The 25,167-nt window shown below is 49.4% G+C and overlaps 1 protein-coding gene across 1 annotated transcript in view; it reads right to left on the bottom strand.

Moving 5' to 3' along the window:
- Positions 1-794: 794 nt before the first annotated feature.
- Positions 795-25,167, bottom strand: part of LOC142908238 (syntaxin-1B-like) — a 39,138-nt gene continuing 14,765 nt past the window's right edge. Inside the window, exons 7-9 of the mRNA XM_076058615.1 lie at positions 18,516-18,626; positions 2,345-2,433; positions 795-810 (exon numbers count right to left, since the gene is read on the bottom strand). Of these exons, the coding sequence (XP_075914730.1) occupies position 810; positions 2,345-2,433; positions 18,516-18,626 (201 nt within the window). The 3' untranslated portion in view covers positions 795-809. The remainder of the gene's footprint in view (positions 811-2,344; positions 2,434-18,515; positions 18,627-25,167) is intronic.

The raw sequence follows: 25,167 nt of genomic DNA on the forward strand, positions 1-25,167 counted from the left end.
CAGCCACAGGAAGTGACGTCGCTCGGCGCGGCCCAGCCACAGGAAGTGACGTCGCTCGGTGCGCCCCACCACAGGAAGTGACGTCGGCGCTCCCGCCTCCGCAGGAAGTGACGTCGCGGATCCCTCCGCCGCAGGAAGCGACGTCGGAGCTCCCGCCGCCGCAGGAAGTGACGTCACTTGGTGCGGCCCGACACAGGAAGTGACGTCGGAGCTCTCGCCGCCGCAGGAAGTGACGTCGCTTGGTGCGGCCCAGCCACAGGAAGTGACGTCGCTTGGTGCGGCCCAGCCACAGGAAGTGACGTCGCTTGGTGCGGCCCGCCACAGGAAGTGACGTCGGGGCTCCCGCCGCCGCAGGAAGTGACGTCGGAGCTCTCGCCGCCGCAGGAAGTGACATCACAGACTCCGGGGGGGGCGTGGGGAGAGCGAGCGAGGGGGCGAGGGAGAACCGTCGAGGCTTGGCGGTGGCTCGGGAAGTCTCCGTCGTAGGCCGGAGTCGGCCGGCGATTGCCGGGCAGCTCACGGCGAAGACCGCGGCGGCGGCGGCGGCGGCGGCGGCGGCGGCAAAGTCGGCGAGGGGGGGGAGGAGGCGGTGGTTGAGGGACGGGCGGGGGAGGGGGTGTTGGCGGTGGGCCCCAGACCGTGACCGGCGTTGCCAGGCCGGCTCGGCGTTGGGCCCGGGCTCCGTGCGGAGTGAGGGGCCGGGGGGAGGGGGGGGGGTCCCGAGGGGGGGGGTCAGGAGAGCGTGGTGGCGAGGATGATGATGAGGATGATGACGAGGATGGCGACGCACACTCCAATCACAATGAGTTTCTGGAGGGCATGCGGTGGGGGAAGGAGGAGAGAGAGGGAGGAGAGAGATGGAGACACACACACACACAGACACACAGACACACACACACACACACAGACACACACACACAGACACACACAGACACACAGAGACACACACAGACACACACACACAGACACACAGAGACACACACAGACACACAGAGACACACACAGACACACAGAGACACACACAGACACACAGAGACACACACACAGACACACAGAGACACACACACAGACACACACACACACAGACACACACAGAGACACACACACACAGACACACACACACACAGAGACAAACAGACACACACACAGACACACACAGAGACACACACAGACACACAGACACACACACAGGTACACACACAGATACACACACAGACACACAGAGACACACACACACACACACAGACACACACACACAGACACACAGAGACACACACACACAGACACACACACACACAGACACACAGACACAGACACACACACACACACAGACACACACAGACACACAGAGACACACACAGACACACACACACAGACACACAGAGACACACACAGACACACAGAGACACACACACAGACACACAGAGACACACACACAGACACACAGAGACACACACACAGACACACACACACACACAGAGACAAACAGACACACACACAGACACACACAGAGACACACACAGACACACAGACACACACACAGGTACACACACAGATACACACACAGACACACAGAGACACACACACACACACAGACACACACACACAGACACACAGAGACACACACACACACAGACACACACAGAGACACACACACACAGACACACACACACACACAGACACACACACACACACAGACACACACAGACACACACACGCAGACACACACACACACACGCCTGTGTTAATGGTTGTACCTGCGAGCGAGAATCGTTAGTAAGCCACCACCATCACCCGCATGCAACATTCACCATCACCATCATGAGCACCATCACCACGACGACGAAGCACCATCACCATCACCATGGAAACGAAGCACTATCACCGCAAGCACCATCACCACGACGCCGAAGCACCATCACCACGACAACTAGAACCATCACCACGACAACTAGAACCATCACCACGACAACTAGAACCATCGCCACGACAACTAGAACCATCGCCACGACGACGACGAGCACCATCACCACAACCAGAACCATCACCATGACAACCAGAGCCGTGGCCATGACAACTAGAACCATCACCATGACAACTAGAACCGTGGCCTTTGACCGTGAGCACCATCACCATGACGACGACCATCACCACGGAGAGAGAGGGGGAGGGAGGGGGAGGAGGGGGAGGAGGGAGGGGGGGAGGGGAGAGGGGAGGGGAGGGAGGGGGGAGGGGAGGGAGGGGGGGAGGAGGAAGGGAGGGAGGGGGAGGGGGAGGTGTTTGTGGTCTCTGCCGGCCTCCAGCGAAGCCACAGCAGTGGCGGGCACCACCGCCACCGACTCACCACTTCACCTTGAGGCCCACGGCCAGGCCTACAACGAGAGCCACGACAGCGGCCAGGACTAGGAGGCAAACCACCACCAGGATGGTGCGCTGGGCGGCGCGGGCAGCAACCACAACAACAACCACAACAACACAAACAACAACACAAACAACAACAACAACAACAACAACGAGCGTTAGGTGGGGGTATGGCGGCGATGTCAACGCGTGTTGTGGTGGTGGTGGTGTCACTACCATCGTCATCACAGTCACCATCACCACCACCACCATCAACAACAACAACAACAACCGCCATTCGCCACTAAGTGGCGGTGACGTCACCACGACGCTTGTGCCAGGCTATGTGCACCCTGAGGCCACGTGAAGTGTCGAACGCCCGCTGGCAGGAGGTCACGGGGCAGACCCAGGTGCCACGGGTCGACTGACTGAGATGACTGGCTGATGCACCACCTGTGCCCCCTACTGTGCCAACCTGCTGTGCTTTAGCCACCCGGCGCTCCGCTCGTTGTTGTGAGCGTCGCTCCTCCGCCCTCCGTTGTTGTTGGAGGGCGACTGCCTCCAACTGCCCAGTAGCATCCTTCACGAGCCTCCTCCACAGAGGCCGATCTTGACACCGCTGGTACCGGTCATCGGCAAGTCCACTCAGCTCCACGTCCTCCTGTACCACGTCACTGCATCTCTTCTCTAGCCCGTGCCGCGCCCGCTTAGCCCCCTCAATCCGGCCAAACAAAAGCTGTTTCGGCATGTGGTGGCTGGGCATGCGGGCTACATGACGCAGCCAACGCAGCCTTGCCTGCCGGAGGAGCTCACCGATGGGACCGTGCCCAGATCTTTCAAGGATTTGTGAGCTCCTCACACAATCCAGCCTGCAGGTTAAACCCAGGGTGGATCGTAGGCAGGCTAGCCTAAATATTTCTAACCGGCGAAGATGTTCCATTAGGGGGGTCCACATTTCACAAGCGTAGAGAAGGGAGGGAATGACCGTGGCCGAGAGGACTTGAAGCTTCGTGCATAACGACAGACCAGGTAGCTTCCACACAGCATTACGAAACCGATGAAAAGATATTGCCGCTCGACTGATTCGGAGAGAGACCTCTGCTGTTAAACTGGAGCCGGTCATAAGCACACTGCCCAGGTTTGGGAAACTCTCCACTCTCTCCACAACTGCCCCATCACCAATTGGGAGTTGTGGGGGTGGAGTGTCCGATGGTACAAAATACCCAGGCAGGTGCTTAGTTTTGGTGGGGCTGATGGTAAGGCACCACCTCTTAGTGGCACCTTCCAGTCTCAGCAGCAGCGTCTCCAACTCCTCCTCTGAATGAGCAGCTATTACCAAATTATCGGCATACATAACCTGGCTGAGCAATAGGGAGCCATCCCTTGACCGCACCCGGGCATCGATCAGCCTCCCATTGTATCTGTACCATATGGAGATTCCCCCGGTACAGCTATTGAAGGTTTCACGAACTATGTGGTCAAAATAGATGTTAAATAATGTGGGAGGCAGAGGACATCCCTGTCGCACCCCAAGGTGTACAGGGAATGGCTCTGACTCCCGGCCACGTAGTTTTACCCGGGCCCGCTCACCATCATGAAGGTCCTTAATGATCGTGAGCAGAGGGTCAGGGAAAGCACCAAGAACAACCCAGAGCCCAGGCCTACTGATGGTGTCATAGGCCTTGACCAGGTCAATAAAGCAGAGATGTAGGTCTTGTTGGAATTCCCGACACCTCTGCTCTAGCAGACGGACAGAAAATATGTCATCTGTGCAGGACTGCCCTTTCCTGAAACCGCATTGGGGCTCCGCAAGCCTCAACCTCAGCGTGTCTGGCAAGGCGATGTTGAATAATCCTTGCCAGGAAAAGCCGCTACGGGTGGCCACGTGGAATGTTCAAACGCTCACTGCGAAGGAGAGGCTGCCACTCCTCTGTTGGGAGCTGGACCGGTACCGCCTGGATCTCTGTGGCATTCAGGAGGGCCGGTGGACCGGCTCTGGCTCCTGCCACCATGAGGGGTGGACAGACCTCTACTCGGGGCAGGAGACTGCCAAACAACAGGGTGTGGCTCTTCTTCTGAACAAAAGAATGAAGGGGGCGTGGGAGCGTGGCGGTGAGGTGTGGGAAGCTGTAAGCCCCAGGCTACTTTGGGCTCGCCTTCCCATCAACCGGAGGCGAGGAGTGGTGGTCGTGGTTACTTATGCCCCCACCAAAGACGAACATCCGTGGAGGGATGCAGGCAAGGCCGATGAGTCAGATGCCATCTATGACATCCTGTCACAGGTGCTGGCTAAAGTGGCACCTCGGGATAGAGTCATCATGTTGGGTGACTTCAATGCCCGAGTTGGTCATGATGCTGGCACCTGGTCTGGAGTGATTAGAAGGCATGGGCCGGATCAGCTTAATAACAACGGTAGGAGGCTGCTAGATTTTTGTGCAACCCATGGGCTTGTAATTACCAACACGCTGTTCCGGCATCGGCGCATCCACACAACATCATGGATGCATGCCGGGTCCAAGCAAGAACATCTGCTGAACTACATAGTGACGGACCAGCGGATGCGATCCCATGTCCTTAACACCAGGACCTACCGTGGAGCTGATCTGCCCTCTGACCATCGACTTGTCATCTGTAAGATGCGCCTGCCGTCCCCCACTCCTCCTGATGTCGAGGGTAAATGGGCGAGGTTTAGGACTGTGACTCATGCAGCTGCAATGGCTGCTTTGGTACGTGGTCCAGACCTCCCCAGAGACCCTGGTTGACAGAGGAGGTGTTCAGGATAGTTGAGAAAAAGCGACAGGCCCACTGTCATCGGCTACAGAATCCCACATCAGAGAATGAGGAGGCTTACCGCAGCCTTCGCTCGGAGGTTCGGAGAGCCGTGAGGCGCTGCAAGGATGGGTGGTGGTCGCGGGTTGCTGAGGAGATGGAGTCTGCCTCAGTGGCCCCTGATCACAAATCTCTATTTAACTCCATCAAAAAAGTAACCTGCAGCGCCACACCTATTACCATCATTAGGGGAAAAAACGGTGACCCAATCTCCGACCCCTAGGAACAGGTTTGCAGATTTGCTGAGCATTTCTGTGAGGTCCTGGGGGAGGGGAAATCCCTCAGCCAGGAAAACATCGTGGCACAAAGTGGGGATGACCCTGCTGAGGCTGCGGTGCCTCAAATATTGGAAGAAGTCACCCCCTGTGAGTGGCTGGCTGAGGTGCCATCTGTTGAGGAAGTACTGAAGGCGATCCGGAGTCTGAGACCAGGAAAGGCACCGGACAAAAATGATCTCCCAAGCGAAATGCTGAGGGAGGGTGGCATTTGTGGTCAACCACATTATGTATGCCGATGATTTGGTAATTGATGCTCACTCAGAGGAGGAGTTGGAGACGCTGCTGCTGAACCTGGAGCGTGCCACTAATAGATGGGGCCTTACCATCAGAGCCACCAAAACTAAGCACCTGCCTGGGTATTTTGTACCATCGGACACTCCACCCCCACAACTCCCAATCGGTGATGGGGCAAATTTTGACTTTAAAACTTTCGTGGCCGCACGAATGAATATTCTTTGGTTCTTTCGGTAAAGTCACGGAGATAGAAATAATAATAACAAAAATAAAATAAAAAATGACAAAAAAATATAAAAAACCACAACGTTTCGATCACAACACAAGCGGCCGTCTTCGGGAGGAAAGATGGGGAAGGTCACGGGAGGGGACCGCTTTCAAAAACAGCGGGGGGCATGGCACAAGCGCTCCGTTTGGCGGATCCGGAGCGCGGGGCTCCGTCAAAAACGGTGTCACTGTGGTGGGCGGGGCTCCGTCAAAAACGGTGTCACTGTGGTGGGCAGGGCTCCGTCAAAAACGGTGTCACTGTGGTGGGCGGGGCTCCGTCAACAACGGTGTCACGGGGCGTGGTGGGCGGGGCTCCGTCAACAACGGTGTCACTGAGGTGGGCGGGGCTCCGTCAACAACGGTGTCACTGTGGTGGGCGGGGCTCCGTCAACAACGGTGTCACGGGGCAGTGGTGGGCGGGGCTCCGTCAACAACGGTGTCACTGTGGTGGGCGGGGCTCCGTCAACAACGGTGTCACGGGGCGTGGTGGGCGGGGCTCCGTCAAAAACGGTGTCACTGTGGTGGGCGGGGCTCCGTCAACAACGGTGTCACGGGGCGTGGTGGGCGGGGCTCCGTCAACAACGGTGTCACTGAGGTGGGCGGGGCTCCGTCAACAACGGTGTCACTGTGGTGGGCGGGGCTCCGTCAACAACGGTGTCACGGGGCGTGGTGGGCGGGGCTCCGTCAACAACGGTGTCACTGAGGTGGGCGGGGCTCCGTCAACAACGGTGTCACGGGGCAGTGGGCGGGGCTCCGTCAACAACGGTGTCACTGTGGTGGGCGGGGCTCCGTCAACAACGGTGTCACTGTAGTGGGCGGGGCTCCGTCAACAACGGTGTCACGGGGCAGTGGTGGGCGGGGCTCCGTCAACAACGGTGTCACGGGGCGGTGGGCGGGGCTCCGTCAACAACGGTGTCACTGTGGTGGGCGGGGCTCCGTCAACAACGGTGTCACTGTGGTGGGCGGGGCTCCGTCAACAACGGTGTCACTGTAGTGGGCGGGGCTCCGTCAACAACGGTGTCACGGGGCAGTGGTGGGCGGGGCTCCGTCAACAACGGTGTCACGGGGCGGTGGGCGGGGCTCCGTCAACAACGGTGTCACTGTGGTGGGCGGGGCTCCGTCAACAACGGTGTCACTGTGGTGGGCGGGGCTCCGTCAACAACGGTGTCACTGTGGTGGGCGGGGCTCCGTCAACAACGGTGTCACGGGGCAGTGGTGGGCGGGGCTCCGTCAACAACGGTGTCACGGGGAAGTGGTGGGCGGGGCTCCGTCAACAACGGTGTCACTGTGGTGGGCGGGGCTCCATCAACAACGGTGTCACGGGGCAGTGGGCGGGGCTCCGTCAACAACGGTGTCACTGTGGTGGGCGGGGCTCCGTCAACAACGGTGTCACTGTGGTGGGCGGGGCTCCGTCAACAACGGTGTCACGGGGCGGTGGGCGGGGCTCCGTCAACAACGGTGTCACTGTGGTGGGCGGGGCTCCGTCAACAACGGTGTCACGGGGCAGTGGTGGGCGGGGCTCCGTCAACAACGGTGTCACTGTGGTGGGCGGGGCTCCGTCAACAACGGTGTCACTGTGGTGGGCGGGGCTCCGTCAACAACGGTGTCACTGTGGTGGGCGGGGCTCCGTCAACAACGGTGTCACTGTGGTGGGCGGGGCTCCGTCAACAACGGTGTCACTGTGGTGGGCGGGGCTCCGTCAACAACGGTGTCACGGGGCAGTGGTGGGCGGGGCTCCGTCAACAACGGTGTCACTGTGGTGGGCGGGGCTCCGTCAACAACGGTGTCACGGGGCAGTGGTGGGCGGGGCTCCGTCAACAACGGTGTCACGGGGCAGTGGTGGGCGGGGCTCCGTCAACAACGGTGTCACGGGGCGTGGTGGGCGGGGCTCCGTCAACAACGGTGTCACTGAGGTGGGCGGGGCTCCGTCAACAACGGTGTCACTGTGGTGGGCGGGGCTCCGTCAACAACGGTGTCACGGGGCGTGGTGGGCGGGGCTCCGTCAACAACGGTGTCACTGAGGTGGGCGGGGCTCCGTCAACAACGGTGTCACGGGGCAGTGGGCGGGGCTCCGTCAACAACGGTGTCACTGTGGTGGGCGGGGCTCCGTCAACAACGGTGTCACTGTAGTGGGCGGGGCTCCGTCAACAACGGTGTCACGGGGCAGTGGTGGGCGGGGCTCCGTCAACAACGGTGTCACTGTGGTGGGCGGGGCTCCGTCAACAACGGTGTCACGCGGTAGTGGTGGGCGGGGCAAATGTGCCCTGGGGTCAGGTAGCGAGAAAGCCCAAATGACGCCATGACTTGACTTGTGGTCCCCCTTGACAAGAGAGGAAACGCAAATCGAGCCATGACCCAAAGCGGTCGTCGAAGCACTTCCAACGATTGCCGCCTCGGTTGAAATTGTGTGCGTGTCTGTCCGTGCGGATGGCTTCGTGACCCCGGGGCTACGCCCATTTCAAACCTTTTTTTCCAGCGGTCCGCCTCGGCCAAGGGGCGGCGCTGTCCCGCCTCGCGACGGACGCTTGGTGCGTTGGGCCCCGAAACGTCGCGATTTATTACACAGTGAAACCTTGGATTGCGAGCACAATTCGTTCCGGGAGCGAGGTTGGAATCCAAAGCACTCGTAATATCAAAGCACTCGTAACATCAAAGCACTCGTAATATTAAAGCACTTGTAATATCAAAACACTCGTATATCAAAACACTCGTATATTAAAGCACTCGTAATATCAAAACACTCGTATATCAAAACACTCGTGATATCAAAACACTCGTGTACCAAAACACTCGTGATATCAAAGGACTCGTATATCAAAACACTCGTGATATCAAAGCACTCGTAATATCAAAACACTCGTGTACCAAAACACTCGTGATATCAAAGGACTCGTATATCAAAACACTCGTGATATCAAAGCACTCGTAATATCAAAACACTCGTGTACCAAAACACTCGTGATATCAAAGCACTCGTAACATCAAAACACTCGTGTACCAAAACACTCGTGATATCAAAGCACTCGTAATATCAAAACACTCGTATATCAAAGCACTCGTAATATCAAAACACTCGTGTACCAAAACACTCGTGATATCAAAGGACTCGTATATCAAAACACTTGTGATATCAAAGCACTCGTAATATCAAAACACTCGCATATCAAAGCACTCGTAATATCAAAACACTCGTGTACCAAAGCACTCATATATCAAAGGACTCGTATATCAAAGCACTCGTAAATCAAAACACTCGTAAATCAAAGCACTCGTATATCAAAACACTCGTATATCAAAGCACTCGTATATCAAAGCACTCGTATATCAAAACACTCGTATATCAAAGGACTCGTATATCAAGGCACTCGTATATCAAAGCACTCGTACATCAAAACACTCGTATATCAAATCACTCGTAATATCAAAGCACTCGTAATATCAAAGCACTCGTATATCAAAGCACTTGTAATCCAAAGCACTCGCATATCAAAACACTCGTATATCAAAACACTCGTACATCAAAGCACTCGTATATCAAAGCACTCGTATATCAAAGCACTCGCATATCAAAGCACTCGCATATCAAAGCACTCGCATATCAAAACACTCGCATATCAAAGCACTCGTAATATAAAAAAACTCGCATATCAAAACACTCGTAATATCAAAGCACTCGTATATCAAGGCACTCGTATATCAATGCACTCGTATATCAAAGCACTCGTATTATCAAAGCACTCGCATATCAAAGCACTCGTATTATCAAAGCACTCGTATATCAAAGCACTCGCATATCAAAGCACTCGCATATCAAAACACTCGCATATCAAAGCACTCGTAATATCAAAGCACTCGTATATCAAAACACTCGTAATATCAAAGCACTCGTATATCAAAACACTCGTAATATCAAAACACTCGCATATCAAAGCACTCGTATTATCAAAACACTCGTATATCAAAACACTCGTAATATCAAAACACTCGTATGTCAAAACACTCGTATATCAAAACACTCGTAATATCAAAACATTCGTATATCAAAGCACTCGTACATCAAAGGACTCGTATATCAAAGCACTCGTATATCAAAACACTCGCATATCAAAGCACTCGCATATCAAAACACTCGCATATCAAAGCACTCGTAATATCAAAGCACTCGTATATCAAAACACTCGTAATATCAAAGCACTCGTATATCAAAGCACTCGTAATATCAAAACACTCGCATATCAAAGCACTCGTATTATCAAAACACTCGTATATCAAAACACTCGTAATATCAAAACACTCGTATGTCAAAACACTCGTATATCAAAACACTCGTAATATCAAAACATTCGTATATCAAAGCACTCGTATATCAAAACACTCGTAATATCAAAACACTCGTATATCAAAACACTCGTAATATCAAAACACTCGTAATATCAAAGCACTCGTACATCAAAGGACTCGTATATCAAAGCACTCGTATATCAAAACACTCGCATATCAAAGCACTCGTATATCAAAACACTCGTAATATCAAAACACTCGTATATCAAAGCACTCGCATATCAAAGCACTCGCATATCAAAGCACTCGCATATCAAAGCACTCGTATATCAAAGCACTTGTAATATCAAAGCACTCGTATATCAAAACACTCGTATATCAAAGCACTCGTATATCAAAGCACTCGTAATATCAAAGCACTCGTATATCAAAACACTCGTAACATCAAAGCACTCGTATATCAAAGCACTCGTATATCAAAGCACTCGTATATCAAGGCAATCGTATATCAAAACACTCGTATATCAAAGCATTCGCATATCAAAACACTCGTATATCAAAACACTCGTATATCAAAGCACTCGTAATATCAAAGCACTCGTATATCAAAACACTCGTAACATCAAAGCACTCGTATATCAAAGCACTCGTATATCAAAGCACTCGTATATCAAGGCAATCGTATATCAAAACACTCGTATATCAAAGCATTCGTATATCAAAACACTCGTAACATCAAAGCACTCGTAATATCAAATCACTCGTATATCAAAACACTCGTATATCAAAACACTCGTATATCAAAGCATTCGCATATCAAAACACTCGCATATCAAAACACTCGTAATATCAAAACACTCGTAATATCAAAGCACTCGTAATATCAAAACACTCGTGTACCAAAGCACTCATATATCAAAGGACTCGTATATCAAAGCACTCGTAAATCAAAACACTCGTAAATCAAAGCACTCGTAAATCAAAACACTCGTATATCAAAACACTCGTATATCAAAGCACTCGTATATCAAAACACTCGTATATCAAAGGACTCGTATATCAAAACACTCGTATATCAAGGCACTCGCATATCAAAGCACTCGTACATCAAAACACTCGTATATCAAAACACTCGTAACATCAAAGCACTCGTATATCAAAACACTCGTATATCAAAGCATTCGCATATCAAAACACTCGCATATCAAAACACTCGTAATATCAAAACACTCGTAATATCAAAGCACTCGTAATATCAAAACACTCGTGTACCAAAGCACTCGCATATCAAAGCACTCGTATATCAAAGCACTCGTAATATCAAGGCACTCGTATATCAAAGCACTCGTATATCAAAACACTCGTATATCAAGGCACTCGCATATCAAAGCACTCGTATATCAAGGCACTCGCATATCAAAGCACTCATAATATCAACAACACTATAGTACTGTAGTAAATAGTATACACGTGGTCACAACACTATAGTACTATAGTAAACAGTACACACGTGGTCACAACACTATAGTACTGTAGTAAACAGTATACACGTGGTCACAACACTATAGTACTATAGTAAACAGTATACACGTGGTCACAACACTATAGTACTATAGTAAACAGTATACACGTGGTCACAACACTATAGTACTATAGTAAACAGTATACACGTGATCACAACACTATAGTACTGTAGTAAACAGTATACACCTGGTCACAACACTATAGTACTATAGTAAACAGTATACACGTGGTCACAACACTATAGTACTATAGTAAACAGTATACACATGGTCACAACACTATAGTACTATAGTAAACAGTACACACGTGGTCACAACACTATAGTACTATAGTAAACAGTATACACGTGCTCACAACACTATAGTACTATAGTAAACAGTATACGTGGTCACAACACTATAGTACTGTAGTAAACAGTATACACGTGGTCACAACACTATAGTACTATAGTAAACAGTATACACGTGGTCACAACACTATAGTACTATAGTAAACAGTATACACGTGGTCACAACACTATAGTACTGTAGTAAACAGTATACACGTGGTCACAACACTATAGTACTATAGTAAACAGTATACACGTGGTCACAACACTATAGTACTATAGTAAACAGTACACACCTGGTCACAACACTATAGTACTGTAGTAAACAGTATACACGTGGTCACAACACTATAGTACTGTAGTAAACAGTATACACGTGGTTACAACACTATAGTACTGTAGTAAACAGTATACACGTGGTCACAACACTATAGTACTATAGTAAACAGTATACACGTGGTTACAACACTATAGTACTGTAGTAAACAGTATACACGTAGTCACAACACTATAGTACTGTAGTAAACAGTATACACGTAGTCACAACACTATAGTGCTATAGTAAATAGTATACACGTGGTCACAACACTATAGTACTATAGTAAACAGTATACACGTAGTCACAACACTATAGTACTGTAGTAAACAGTATATACGTGGTCACAACACTATAGTACTATAGTAAACAGTATATACGTGGTCACAACACTATAGTACTGTAGTAAACAGTATACACGTGGTCACAACACTATAGTACTATAGTAAACAGTATACACGTGGTCCCAACACTATAGTACTATAGTAAACAGTACACACGTGGTCACAACACTATAGTACTATAGTAAACAGTATACACGTGGTCACAACACTATAGTACTATAGTAAACAGTATACGTGGTCACAACACTATAGTACTATAGTAAACAGTATACACGTGGTCACAACACTATAGTACTATAGTAAACAGTATACGTGGTCACAACACTATAGTACTGTAGAAAACAGTATACACGTGGTCACAACACTATAGTACTGTAGTAAACAGTATACACGTGGTCACAACACTATAGTACTGTAGTAAACAGTATACACGTGGTCACAACACTATAGTACTATAGTAAACAGTATACACGTGGTCACAACACTATAGTACTATAGTAAACAGTATACACGTGGTCACAACACTATGGTACTATAGTAAACAGTATACACGTGGTCACAACACTATAGTACTGTAGTAAACAGTATACACGTGGTCACAACACTATAGTACTATAGTAAACAGTATACACGTGGTCACAACACTATAGTACTGTAGTAAACAGTATACACGTGGTCACAACACTATAGTACTATAGTAAACAGTATACACGTGGTCACAACACTATAGTACTATAGTAAACAGTATACACGTGGTCACAACACTATAGTACTGTAGTAAACAGTATACACGTGGTCACAACACTATAGTACTATAGTAAACAGTACACACGTGGTCACAACACTATAGTACTGTAGTAAACAGTATACACGTGGTCACAACACTATAGTACTATAGTAAACAGTATACACGTGGTCACAACACTATAGTATTGTAGTAAACAGTATACACGTGGTCACAACACTATAGTACTATAGTAAACAGTATACACGTGGTCACAACACTATAGTACTGTAGTAAATAGTGGTCACAACAATATAGTACTATAGTAAACAGTATACACGTGGTCACAACACTATAGTACTATAGTAAACAGTAAACACGTGGTCACAACACTATAGTACTATAGTAAACAGTATACACGTGGTCACAACACTATAGTACTATAGTAAACAGTATACACGTGGTCACAACACTATAGTACTATAGTAAACAGTATACACGTGGTCACAACACTATAGTACTGTAGTAAACAGTATACACGTGGTCACAACACTATAGTACTGTAGTAAACAGTATACACGTGGTCACAACACTATAGTACTATAGTAAACAGTATACACGTGGTCACAACACTATAGTACTGTAGTAAACAGTATACACGTGTTCACAACACTATAGTACTATAGTAAACAGTACACACGTGGTTACAACACTATAGTACTGTAGTAAACAGTATACACGTGGTCACAACACTATAGTACTGTAGTAAACAGTAAACACGTGGTCACAACACTATAGTACTATAGTAAACAGTATACACGTGGTCACAACACTATAGTACTGTGGTAAACAGTATACACCTGGTCACAACACTATAGTACTATAGTAAACAGTATACACGTGGTCACAACACTATAGTACTATAGTAAACAGTATACACGTGGTCACAACACTATAGTACTGTAGTAAACAGTATACACGTGGTCACAACACTATAGTACTATAGTAAACAGTATACACGTGGTCACAACACTATAGTATTGTAGTAAACAGTATACACGTGGTCACAACACTATAGTACTATAGTAAACAGTATACACGTGGTCACAACACTATAGTACTGTAGTAAATAGTGGTCACAACAATATAGTACTATAGTAAACAGTATACACGTGGTCACAACACTATAGTACTATAGTAAACAGTAAACACGTGGTCACAACACTATAGTACTATAGTAAACAGTATACACGTGGTCACAACACTATAGTACTATAGTAAACAGTATACACGTGGTCACAACACTATAGTACTATAGTAAACAGTATACACGTGGTCACAACACTATAGTACTGTAGTAAACAGTATACACGTGGTCACAACACTATAGTACTGTAGTAAACAGTATACACGTGGTCACAACACTATAGTACTATAGTAAACAGTATACACGTGGTCACAACACTATAGTACTGTAGTAAACAGTATACACGTGTTCACAACACTATAGTACTATAGTAAACAGTACACACGTGGTTACAACACTATAGTACTGTAGTAAACAGTATACACGTGGTCACAACACTATAGTACTGTAGTAAACAGTAAACACGTGGTCACAACACTATAGTACTATAGTAAACAGTATACACGTGGTCACAACACTATAGTACTGTGGTAAACAGTATACACCTGGTCACAACACTATAGTACTATAGTAAACAGTATACACGTGGTCACAACACTATAGTACTATAGTAAACAGTATACACGTGGTCACAACACTATAGTACTATAGTAAACAGTATACACGTGATCACAACACTATAGTACTATAGTAAACAGTATACACGTGGTCACAACACTATAGTACTATAGTAAACAGTATACACGTGGTCACAACACTATAGTACTATAGTAAACAGTATACACGTGGTCACAACACTATAGTACTATAGTAAACAGTATACACGTGGTCACAACACTATAGTACTATAGTAAACAGTATACACGTGGTCACAACACTATAGTACTATAGTAAACAGTATACACGTGATCACAACACTATAGTACTGTAGTAAACAGTATACACGTGGTCACAACACTATAGTACTATAGTAAACAGTATACACGTGGTCACAACACTATAGTACTATAGTAAACAGTATACACGTGGTCACAACACTATAGTACTATAGTAAACAGTACACACGTGGTCACAACACTATAGTACTATAGTAAACAGTACACACGTGGTCACAACACTATAGTACTATAGTAAACAGTATACACGTGGTTACAACACTATAGTACTGTAGTAAACAGTATACACGTGGACACAACACTATAGTACTATAGTAAACAGTATACACGTGGTCACAACACTATAGTACTGTAGTAAACAGTATACACGTGATCACAACACTATAGTACTATAGTAAACAGTATACACGTGATCACAACACTATAGTACTGTAGTAAACAGTATACACGTGGTCACAACACTATAGTACTATAGTAAACAGTATACACGTGGTCACAACACTATAGTACTATAGTAAACAGTATACACGTGGTCACAACACTATAGTACTATAGTAAACAGTACACACGTGGTCACAACACTATAGTACTATAGTAAACAGTACACACGTGGTCACAACACTATAGTACTATAGTAAACAGTATACACGTGGTTACAACACTATAGTACTGTAGTAAACAGTATACACGTGGACACAACACTATAGTACTATAGCAAACAGTATACACGTGGTCACAACACTATAGTACTGTAGTAAACAGTATACACGTGGTCACAACACTATAGTACTATAGTAAACAGTATACACGTGGTCACAACACTATAGTACTATAGTAAACAGTATACACGTGGTCACAACACTATAGTACTATAGTAAACAGTACACACGTGGTCACAACACTATAGTACTATAGTAAACAGTACACACGTGGTCACAACACTATAGTACTATAGTAAACAGTATACACGTGGTCACAACACTATAGTACTGTAGTAAACAGTATACACGTGGTCACAACACTATAGTACTGTAGTAAACAGTACACACGTGGTCACAACACTATAGTACTATAGTAAACAGTACACACGTGGTCACAACACTATAGTACTGTAGTAAACAGTATACACGTGGACACAACACTATAGTACTATAGTAAACAGTACACACGTGGTCACAACACTATAGTACTATAGTAAACAGTACACACGTGGTCACAACACTATAGTACTGTAGTAAACAGTATACACGTGGACACAACACTATAGTACTATAGTAAACAGTACACACGTGGTCACAACACTATAGTACTATAGTAAACAGTACACACGTGGTCACAACACTATAGTACTATAGTAAACAGTATACACGTGGTTACAACACTATAGTACTGTAGTAAACAGTATACACGTGGACACAACACTATAGTACTATAGTAAACAGTATACACGTGGTCACAACACTATAGTACTGTAGTAAACAGTATACACGTGGTCACAACACTATAGTACTGTAGTAAACAGTATACACGTGGTCACAACACTATGGTACAGTGGTAAACAAGATACACGTGGTCACAACACTATAGTACTATAGTAAAGAGCAAACGCTCGCACGGATGTTCACTATTACGACTGAGACCGAGCTTGGGAGATGACGATTACCCACAATCCCGCAGCGAGAGAGAGGAACCATTGGCTCGGCTGTGATCACGTGACACCCGGCAGACAAAGGGTACATACTGTACCAAGCTACTCGCAATCCAAGGTTTTTGCCGTGCTACCGACGTGGTGACTCAACAGGATAGATAACCTGCAGTCACGGCAACGCTTCAAATGGAGATTGAATCTTCCTTGATAGCTAGTGAGTGAGTGTACTAGTGGGTGTACTAGTGAGTGTGTTGATGAGTGAGTGTACTAGTGGGTGTACTAGTGGGTGTAATAGTAAGTGTACTAGTGAGTGTGTTAATGAGTGAGTGTACTAGTGAGTGTACTAGTGAGTGTACTAGTGAGTGTACTAGTAAGTGAGTGTACTAGTGAGTGTACTAGTGAGTGTACTAGTGAGTGAGTGTACTAGTGAGTGTGTTAATGAGTGAGTGTACTAGTGAGTGTGTTAATGAGTGAGTGTACTAGTAAGTGAGTGTACTAGTGAGTGTACTAGTGAGTGTACTAGTGAGTGAGTGTACTAGTGAGTGTACTAGTGGGTGTGTTAATGAGTGAGTGTACTAGCGAGTGTACTAGTGAGTGAGTGTACTAGTGAGTGTACTAGTGAGTGAGTGTACTAGTGAGTGTACTAGTGAGTGTACTAGTGAGTGAGTGTGCTAGTGAGTGTACTAGTGAGTGTACTAGTGGGTGTACTAGTGAGTGTGCTAGTGAGTGTACTAGTGGGTGTACTAGTGAGTGAGTGTGCTAGTGAGTGTACAAGTGAGTGTACTAGTGAGTGCACTAGTGAGTGTACTAGTGGGTGTACTAGTGAGTGTGTTAATGAGTGAGTGTACTAGTGAGTGTACTAGTGAGTGTACTAGTGAGTGTGCTAGTGAGTGAGTGTACTAGTGAGTGAGTGTACTAGTGAGTGAGTGTACTAGTGAGTGTACTAGTGAGTGAGTGTGCTAGTGAGTGAGTGTACTAGTGAGTGAGTGTACTAGTGAGTGAGTGTGCTAGTGAGTGTACTAGTGAGTGAGTGTACTAGTGAGTGAGTGTACTAGTGAGTGTACTAGTGAGTGTGCTAGTGAGTGAGTGTACTAGTGAGTGAGTGTACTAGTGAGTGAGTGTACTAGTGAGTGTGCTAGTGAGTGAGTGTACTAGTGAGTGAGTGTACTAGTGAGTGAGTGTACTAGTGAGTGTACTAGTGAGTGAGTGTACTAGTGAGTGTGCTAGTGAGTGTACTAGTGAGTGTACTAGTGAGTGTACTAGTGAGTGAGTGTACTAGTGAGTGAGTGTACTAGTGAGTGTACTAGTGAGTGAGTGTACTAGTGAGTGAGTGTGCTAGTAGTCAGGTGGCCGTCTCACCTTACGTGTCTTGGTCTGCATCTTGACGGCCTTCTTAGTCTGCTCCTTGGCCTGGCCCACGTAGTCCACAGAGTTCTCCACATTGTGCTCAATGTTGTTCACCATCTCACCCTGCAGCACACACACACACACGCACACACACACTCACACTCAAACACACGCACACACACACTCAAACACACACACACACTCAAACACACACACTCAAACACACACACACACACACACTCAAACACACACACACACACTCAAACACACACACACACACACTCATACACACACACACACTCAAACACACGCACACACACACACACACAGACGCGCACACACACACACTCAAACACACTCAAACACACGCACACACACACACAGACGCGCACACACACATACACACTCAAACACACGCACACACACACTCAAACACACGCACACACACACGCACACACGCACACACACACACACACACTCAAACACACGCACACACACACACACACGCACACACACACACACTCAAACACACACGCACACACACACACTCAAACACACACACACACGCACACACACACACTCAAACACACACACACACACACTCAAACACACACACACACAGTGACACACACACACACACTCAAACACACACACACACACACTCAAACACACACACACGCACACACACTCAAACACACACACACACACACACTCAAACACACGCACACACACACACTCAAACACACGCACACACACACGCACGCACACACACAGACGCGCACACACACACACACTCAAACACACGCACACACACACACACTCAAACACACGCACACACACACGCACACACACACACACACACGCACACACACACTCAAACACACGCACACACACACACACTCAAACACACGCACACACACACACAGACGCACACACACACACACTCAAACACACGCACACGCACACACACACTCAAACACACGCACACACACACACACTCAAACACACACACTCAAACACACGCACACACACACACACAAACACACGTACACACACACTCAAACACACGCACACACACACACACAAACACACGTACACACACACTCAAACACACGCACACACACACACACACTCAAACACACGCACACACACACACAGACGCGCACACACACACACACACAAACACACGCACACACACACACACACTCAAACACACACACACTCAAACACACGCACACACACACACACACTCAAACACACGCACACACACACACACACTCAAACACACGCACACACACACACACACTCAAACACACGCACACACTCAAACACACACACACACACTCAAACACACGCACACACACACACACACGCACGCACACACACACTCAAACACACGCACACACACACACACACTCAAACACACGCACACACACACACACACTCAAAGACACGCACACACACACACACTCAAAGACACGCACACACACACACGCACACATGCACACACTCAAACACACGCACAACAACAACAACAACAACCGCCATTCGCCACTAAGTGGCGGTGACGTCACCACGACGCTTGTGCCAGGCTATGTGCACCCTGAGGCCACGTGAAGTGTCGAACGCCCGCTGGCAGGAGGTCACGGGGCAGACCCAGGTGCCACGGGTCGACTGACTGAGATGACTGGCTGATGCACCACCTGTGCCCCCTACTGTGCCAACCTGCTGTGCTTTAGCCACCCGGCGCTCCGCTCGCTGTTGTGAGCGTCGCTCCTCCGCCCTCCGTTGTTGTTGGAGGGCGACTGCCTCCAACTGCCCAGTAGCATCCTTCACGAGCCTCCTCCACAGAGGCCGATCTTGACACCGCTGGTACCAGTCATCGGCAAGTCCACTCAGCTCCACGTCCTCCTGTACCACATCACTCCATCTCTTCTCTAGCCCGTGCCGCGCCCGCTTAGCCCCCTCAATCCGGCCAAACAAAAGCTGTTTCGGCATGCGGTGGCTGGGCATGCGGGCTACATGACCCAGCCATCGCAGCCTTGCCTGCCGGAGGAGCTCACCGATGGGACCCTGCCCAGATCTTTCAAGGATTTGTGAGCTCCTCACACAATCCAGTCTGGTTAAACCCAGGATGGATCGTAGGCAGGCCAGCCTAAATGTTTCTAACCGGCGAAGATGTTCCATTCGGGGGGTCCACGTTTCGCAAGCATAGAGAAGGGAGGGAATGACCGTGGCCGAGAAGACCTGAAGCTTAGTGCGGAGCGACAGACCAGGTAGCTTCCACACAGCGTTACGCAACCGATGAAAAGATATTGCCGCTCGACTGATTCGGAGTGAGACCTCTGCTGTTAAACTGGAGCCAGTCATAAGCACACTGCCCAGGTATGGGAAACTCTCCACTCTCTCCACAACTGCCCCATCACCGATTGGGAGTTGTGGTGGTGGAGTGTCCGATGGTACAAAATACCCAGGCAGGTGCTTAGTTTTGGTGGGGCTGATGGTAAGGCCCCACCTCTTAGTGGCATGCTCCAGTCTCAGCAGCAGCGTCTCCAACTCCTCCTCTGACTGAGCAGCTATTACCAAGTCATCAGCATACATAACGTGGTTGAGCAATAGGGAGCCATCCCTTGACCGCACCCGGGCATCGATTAGCCTCCCATTATATCTGTACCATATGGAGATTCCCCCGGTACAGCTATTGAAGGCTTCACGAACTACGTGGTCAAAATAGATGTTAAATAATGTGGGAGCCAAAGGACATCCCTGTCGCACCCCAAGGTGTACAGGGAATGGCTCTGACTCCCGGCCACGTAGTTTTACCCGGGCCCGCTCACCATCATGAAGGTCCTTAATGATCGTGAGCAGAGGGTCAGGTACTCCAAAAGCACGAAGAACGACCCAGAGCCCAGGCCTACTGATGGTATCATAGGCCTTGACCAGGTCAATAAAGCAGAGATGTAGGTCTTGTTGGAATTCCCTACACCTCTGCTGTAGCAGACGGACAGAAAATATGGCATCTGTGCAGGACCGCCCTTTCCTGAAACCGCATTGGGGCTCCGCAAGCCTCTCCTCAGCGTGCCTGGCAAGGCGATGCTGAATAATCCTTGCCAGGACCTTTCCCGGCACACTGAGGAGTGAGATGCCCCTGTAGTTGTTACAGTCTGTGCGGTCCCCCTTCTTAAAAAGGGGGACCACCAGGGCATCCTTCCAATCCTGCGGAACCCGTCCAGTGGTCCAGACTGTTGTTATGATGTCATATAGGGCAGTCTGTGCACAAACGCCACCCTCCCTCAGCATTTCGCTTGGGAGATCATCTCTGCCCGCTGCCTTTCCTGGTCTCAGACTCCGGATCGCCTTCAATACTTCCTCAGCAGATGGCACCTCAGCCAGCCACTCACAGGGGGTGACTTCATCCAATATTTGAGGCACCGCAGCCTCAGCAGGGTCATCCTCACTTTGTGCCGCGATGTTTTCCTGGCTGAGGGATTTTCCCTCCCCCAGGACCTCACAGAAATGCTCAGCAAATCTGCGAACCTGTTCCTGGGGGTCAGAAATTGGATCACCGTTTTTTCCCCTAATGATGGTAATAGGTGTGGCGCTGCAGGTTACTTTTTTGATGGAGTTAAATAGAGATTTGTGATCACGGGTCACTGAGGCAGACTCCATCTCCTCAGCAACCCGCGACCACCACCCATCCTTGCAGCGCCTCACGGCTCTCCGAACCTCCGAGCGAAGGCTGCGGTAAGCCTCCTCATTCTCTGACGTGGGATTCTGTAGCCGATGACAGTGGGCCTGTCGCTTTTTCTCAACCATCGTGAACAACTCCTCTGTCATCCAGGGTGTCTGGGGAGGTCTGGACCGCGTACCCAAAGCAGCCATTGCAGCTGCATGAGTCACAGTCCTAAACCTCGCCCATTTACCCTCGACATCAGGAGGAGTCGGGGACGATGCCAATCCCAGCCGCAAGCGATGATGAAATTCTCGCTTGCAACTTTCATCAGATAACTGAGACCAGGCCACTTTAGGTTGGAATGGGGTCCTGGGTGTACACCCACCACCGGAGTGGAAGAATGGCAGGCGCATCTTACAGATGACTAGTCGATGGTCAGAGGGCAGATCAGCTCCACGGTAGGTCCTGGTGTCAAGGACATGGGCTCGCATTCGCTGGTCCGTCACTATGTAGTCCAGCAGATGTTCTTGCTTGGACCCGGCATGCATCCATGATGTTGTGTGGATGCGCCGATGCCGGAACAGCGTGTTGGTAATTACAAGCCCATGGGCTGCACAAAAATCTAGCAGCCTCCTACCGTTGTTATTGAGCTGATCTGGCCCATGCCCTCCAATCACTCCAGACCAGGTGCCAGTATCATGACCAACTCGGGCATTGAAGTCACCCAACATGATGACTCTATCCCGAGGGGCCACTTTAGCCAGCACCTGTGACAGGAGGTCATAGAAGGCATCTGACTCATCGGCTTTGCCTGCATCCCTCCACGGATGTTCATCTTCGGTGGGGGCATAAGTAACCACGACCACCATTCCTCGCCTCCGGTTGATGGGAAGGCGAGCCCAAAGTAGCCTGGGGCTTACAGCTTCCCACACCTCACCGCCACGCTCCCACGCCCCCTTCATTCTTTTGTTCAAAAGAAGACCCACACCCTGTTGTTTGGCAGTCTGCTGCCCCGAGTAGAGGACTGTCCACCCCTCATGGTGGCAGGAGCCAGAGCCGGTCCACCGGACCTCCTGAATGCCGCATAGATCCAGGCGGTACCGGTCCAGCTCCCGACAGAGGAGTGGCAGCCTCTCCTCTGCAGTGAGCGTTCGAACATTCCACGTGGCCAACCGTAGTGGCTTTTCGTTGTTTCTGGAGTAGCCCCGAGGGTAGGTATTCAATCTCCTGGCTCCGCCAATTGGGGTTTGGCCAGGAGACGTCATAGACGCCTGGCCCCCCGGGGCCTCCGGCACAAGCTTAGTTGTTACATATTTCATTCGTAGTTTCGTGGTAATTAATTGAAGGTGGAGGGGTTACCAGCCCCTCGCACCCGTCCAGAGCCCCCGTTTAGCCCCTGTGGTGGACACATATGCCATGAGGGGAGGAGCCAATCAAAATTGGATCTCCCCCCACAGCGCTGTCCACGACAGAGTTGCCCGTCCGGCACCGCGAGGAGGTAGGGGGTTGTTTTGCCGGACACACGCACACACACACACGCACACACGCACACACTCAAACACACACACACACTCAAACACACACTCAAACACACGCACACACACACACTCAAACACACACAACAACAACCGCCATTCACCACTAAGTGGCGGTGACGTCACCACGACGCTTGTGCCAGGCTATGTGCACCCTGAGGCCACGTGAAGTGTCGAACGCCCGCTGGCAGGAGGTCACTGGGCAGACCCAGGTGCCACGGGTCGCTGACTGAGATGACTGGCTGATGCACCACCTGTGCCCCCTACTGTGCCAACCTGCTGTGCTTTAGCCACCCGGCGCTCCGCTCGTTGTTCTGAGCGTCGCTCCTCCGCCCTCCGTTGTTGTTGGAGGGCGACTGCCTCCAACTGCCCAGTAGCGTCCTTCACGAGCCTCCTCCACAGAGGCCGATCTTGACACCGCTGGTACCAGTCATCGGCAAGTCCACTCAGCTCCACGTCCTCCTGTACCACGTCACTCCATCTCTTCTCTAGCCCGTGCCGCGCCCGCTTAGCCCCCTTAATCCGGCCGAACAAAAGCTGTTTCGGCATGCGGTGGCTGGGCATGCGGGCTACATGACCCAGCCATCGCAGCCTTCCCCGCCGGAGGAGCTCACCGATGGCACCTTGCCCAGATCTTTCAAGGATTTGTGAGCTCCTCACACAATCCAGTCTGGTTAAACCCAGGATGGATCGTAGGCAGGCCAGCCTAAATGTTTATAACCGGCGAATATGCTCCATTAGGGGGGTCCACGTTTCGCAAGCGTAGAGAAGGGAGGGAATGACCGTGGCCGAGAAGACCTGAAGCTTAGTGCGGAGCGACAGACCAGGTAGCTTCCACACAGCGTTACGCAACCGATGAAAAGATATTGCCGCTCGACTGATTCGGAGTGAGACCTCTGCTGTTAAACTGGAGCCAGTCATAAGCACACTGCCCAGGTATGGGAAACTCTCCACTCTCTCCACAACTGCCCCATCACCGATTGGGAGTTGTGGGGGTGGAGTGTCCGATGGTACAAAATACCCAGGCAGGTGCTTAGTTTTGGTGGGGCTGATGGTAAGGCCCCACCTCTTAGTGGCACGCTCCAGTCTCAGCAGCAGCATCTCCAACTCCTCCTCTGACTGAGCAGCTATTACCAAGTCATCAGCATACATAACGTGGTTGAGCAATAGGGAGCCATCCCTTGACCGCACCCGGGCATCGATTAGCCTCCCATTATATCTGTACCATATGGAGATTCCCCCGGTACAGCTATTGAAGGCTTCACGAACTACGTGGTCAAAATAGATGTTAAATAATGTGGGAGCCAGAGGACATCCCTGTTGCACCCCAAGGTTAACAGGGAATGGCTCTGACTCCCGGCCACGTAGTTTTACCCGGGCCAGCTCACCATCATGAAGGTCCTTAATGATCGTGAGCAGAGGGTCAGGTACTCCAAAAGCACGAAGAACAACCCAG

This window comes from Petromyzon marinus, assembly GCF_048934315.1.
Source record: "Petromyzon marinus isolate PM22_M1 ecotype Great Lakes invasive population chromosome 77 unlocalized genomic scaffold, UKy_Petmar_22M1.pri1.0 chr77_unloc.3, whole genome shotgun sequence".
NCBI lineage: Eukaryota > Metazoa > Chordata > Hyperoartia > Petromyzontiformes > Petromyzontidae > Petromyzon > Petromyzon marinus.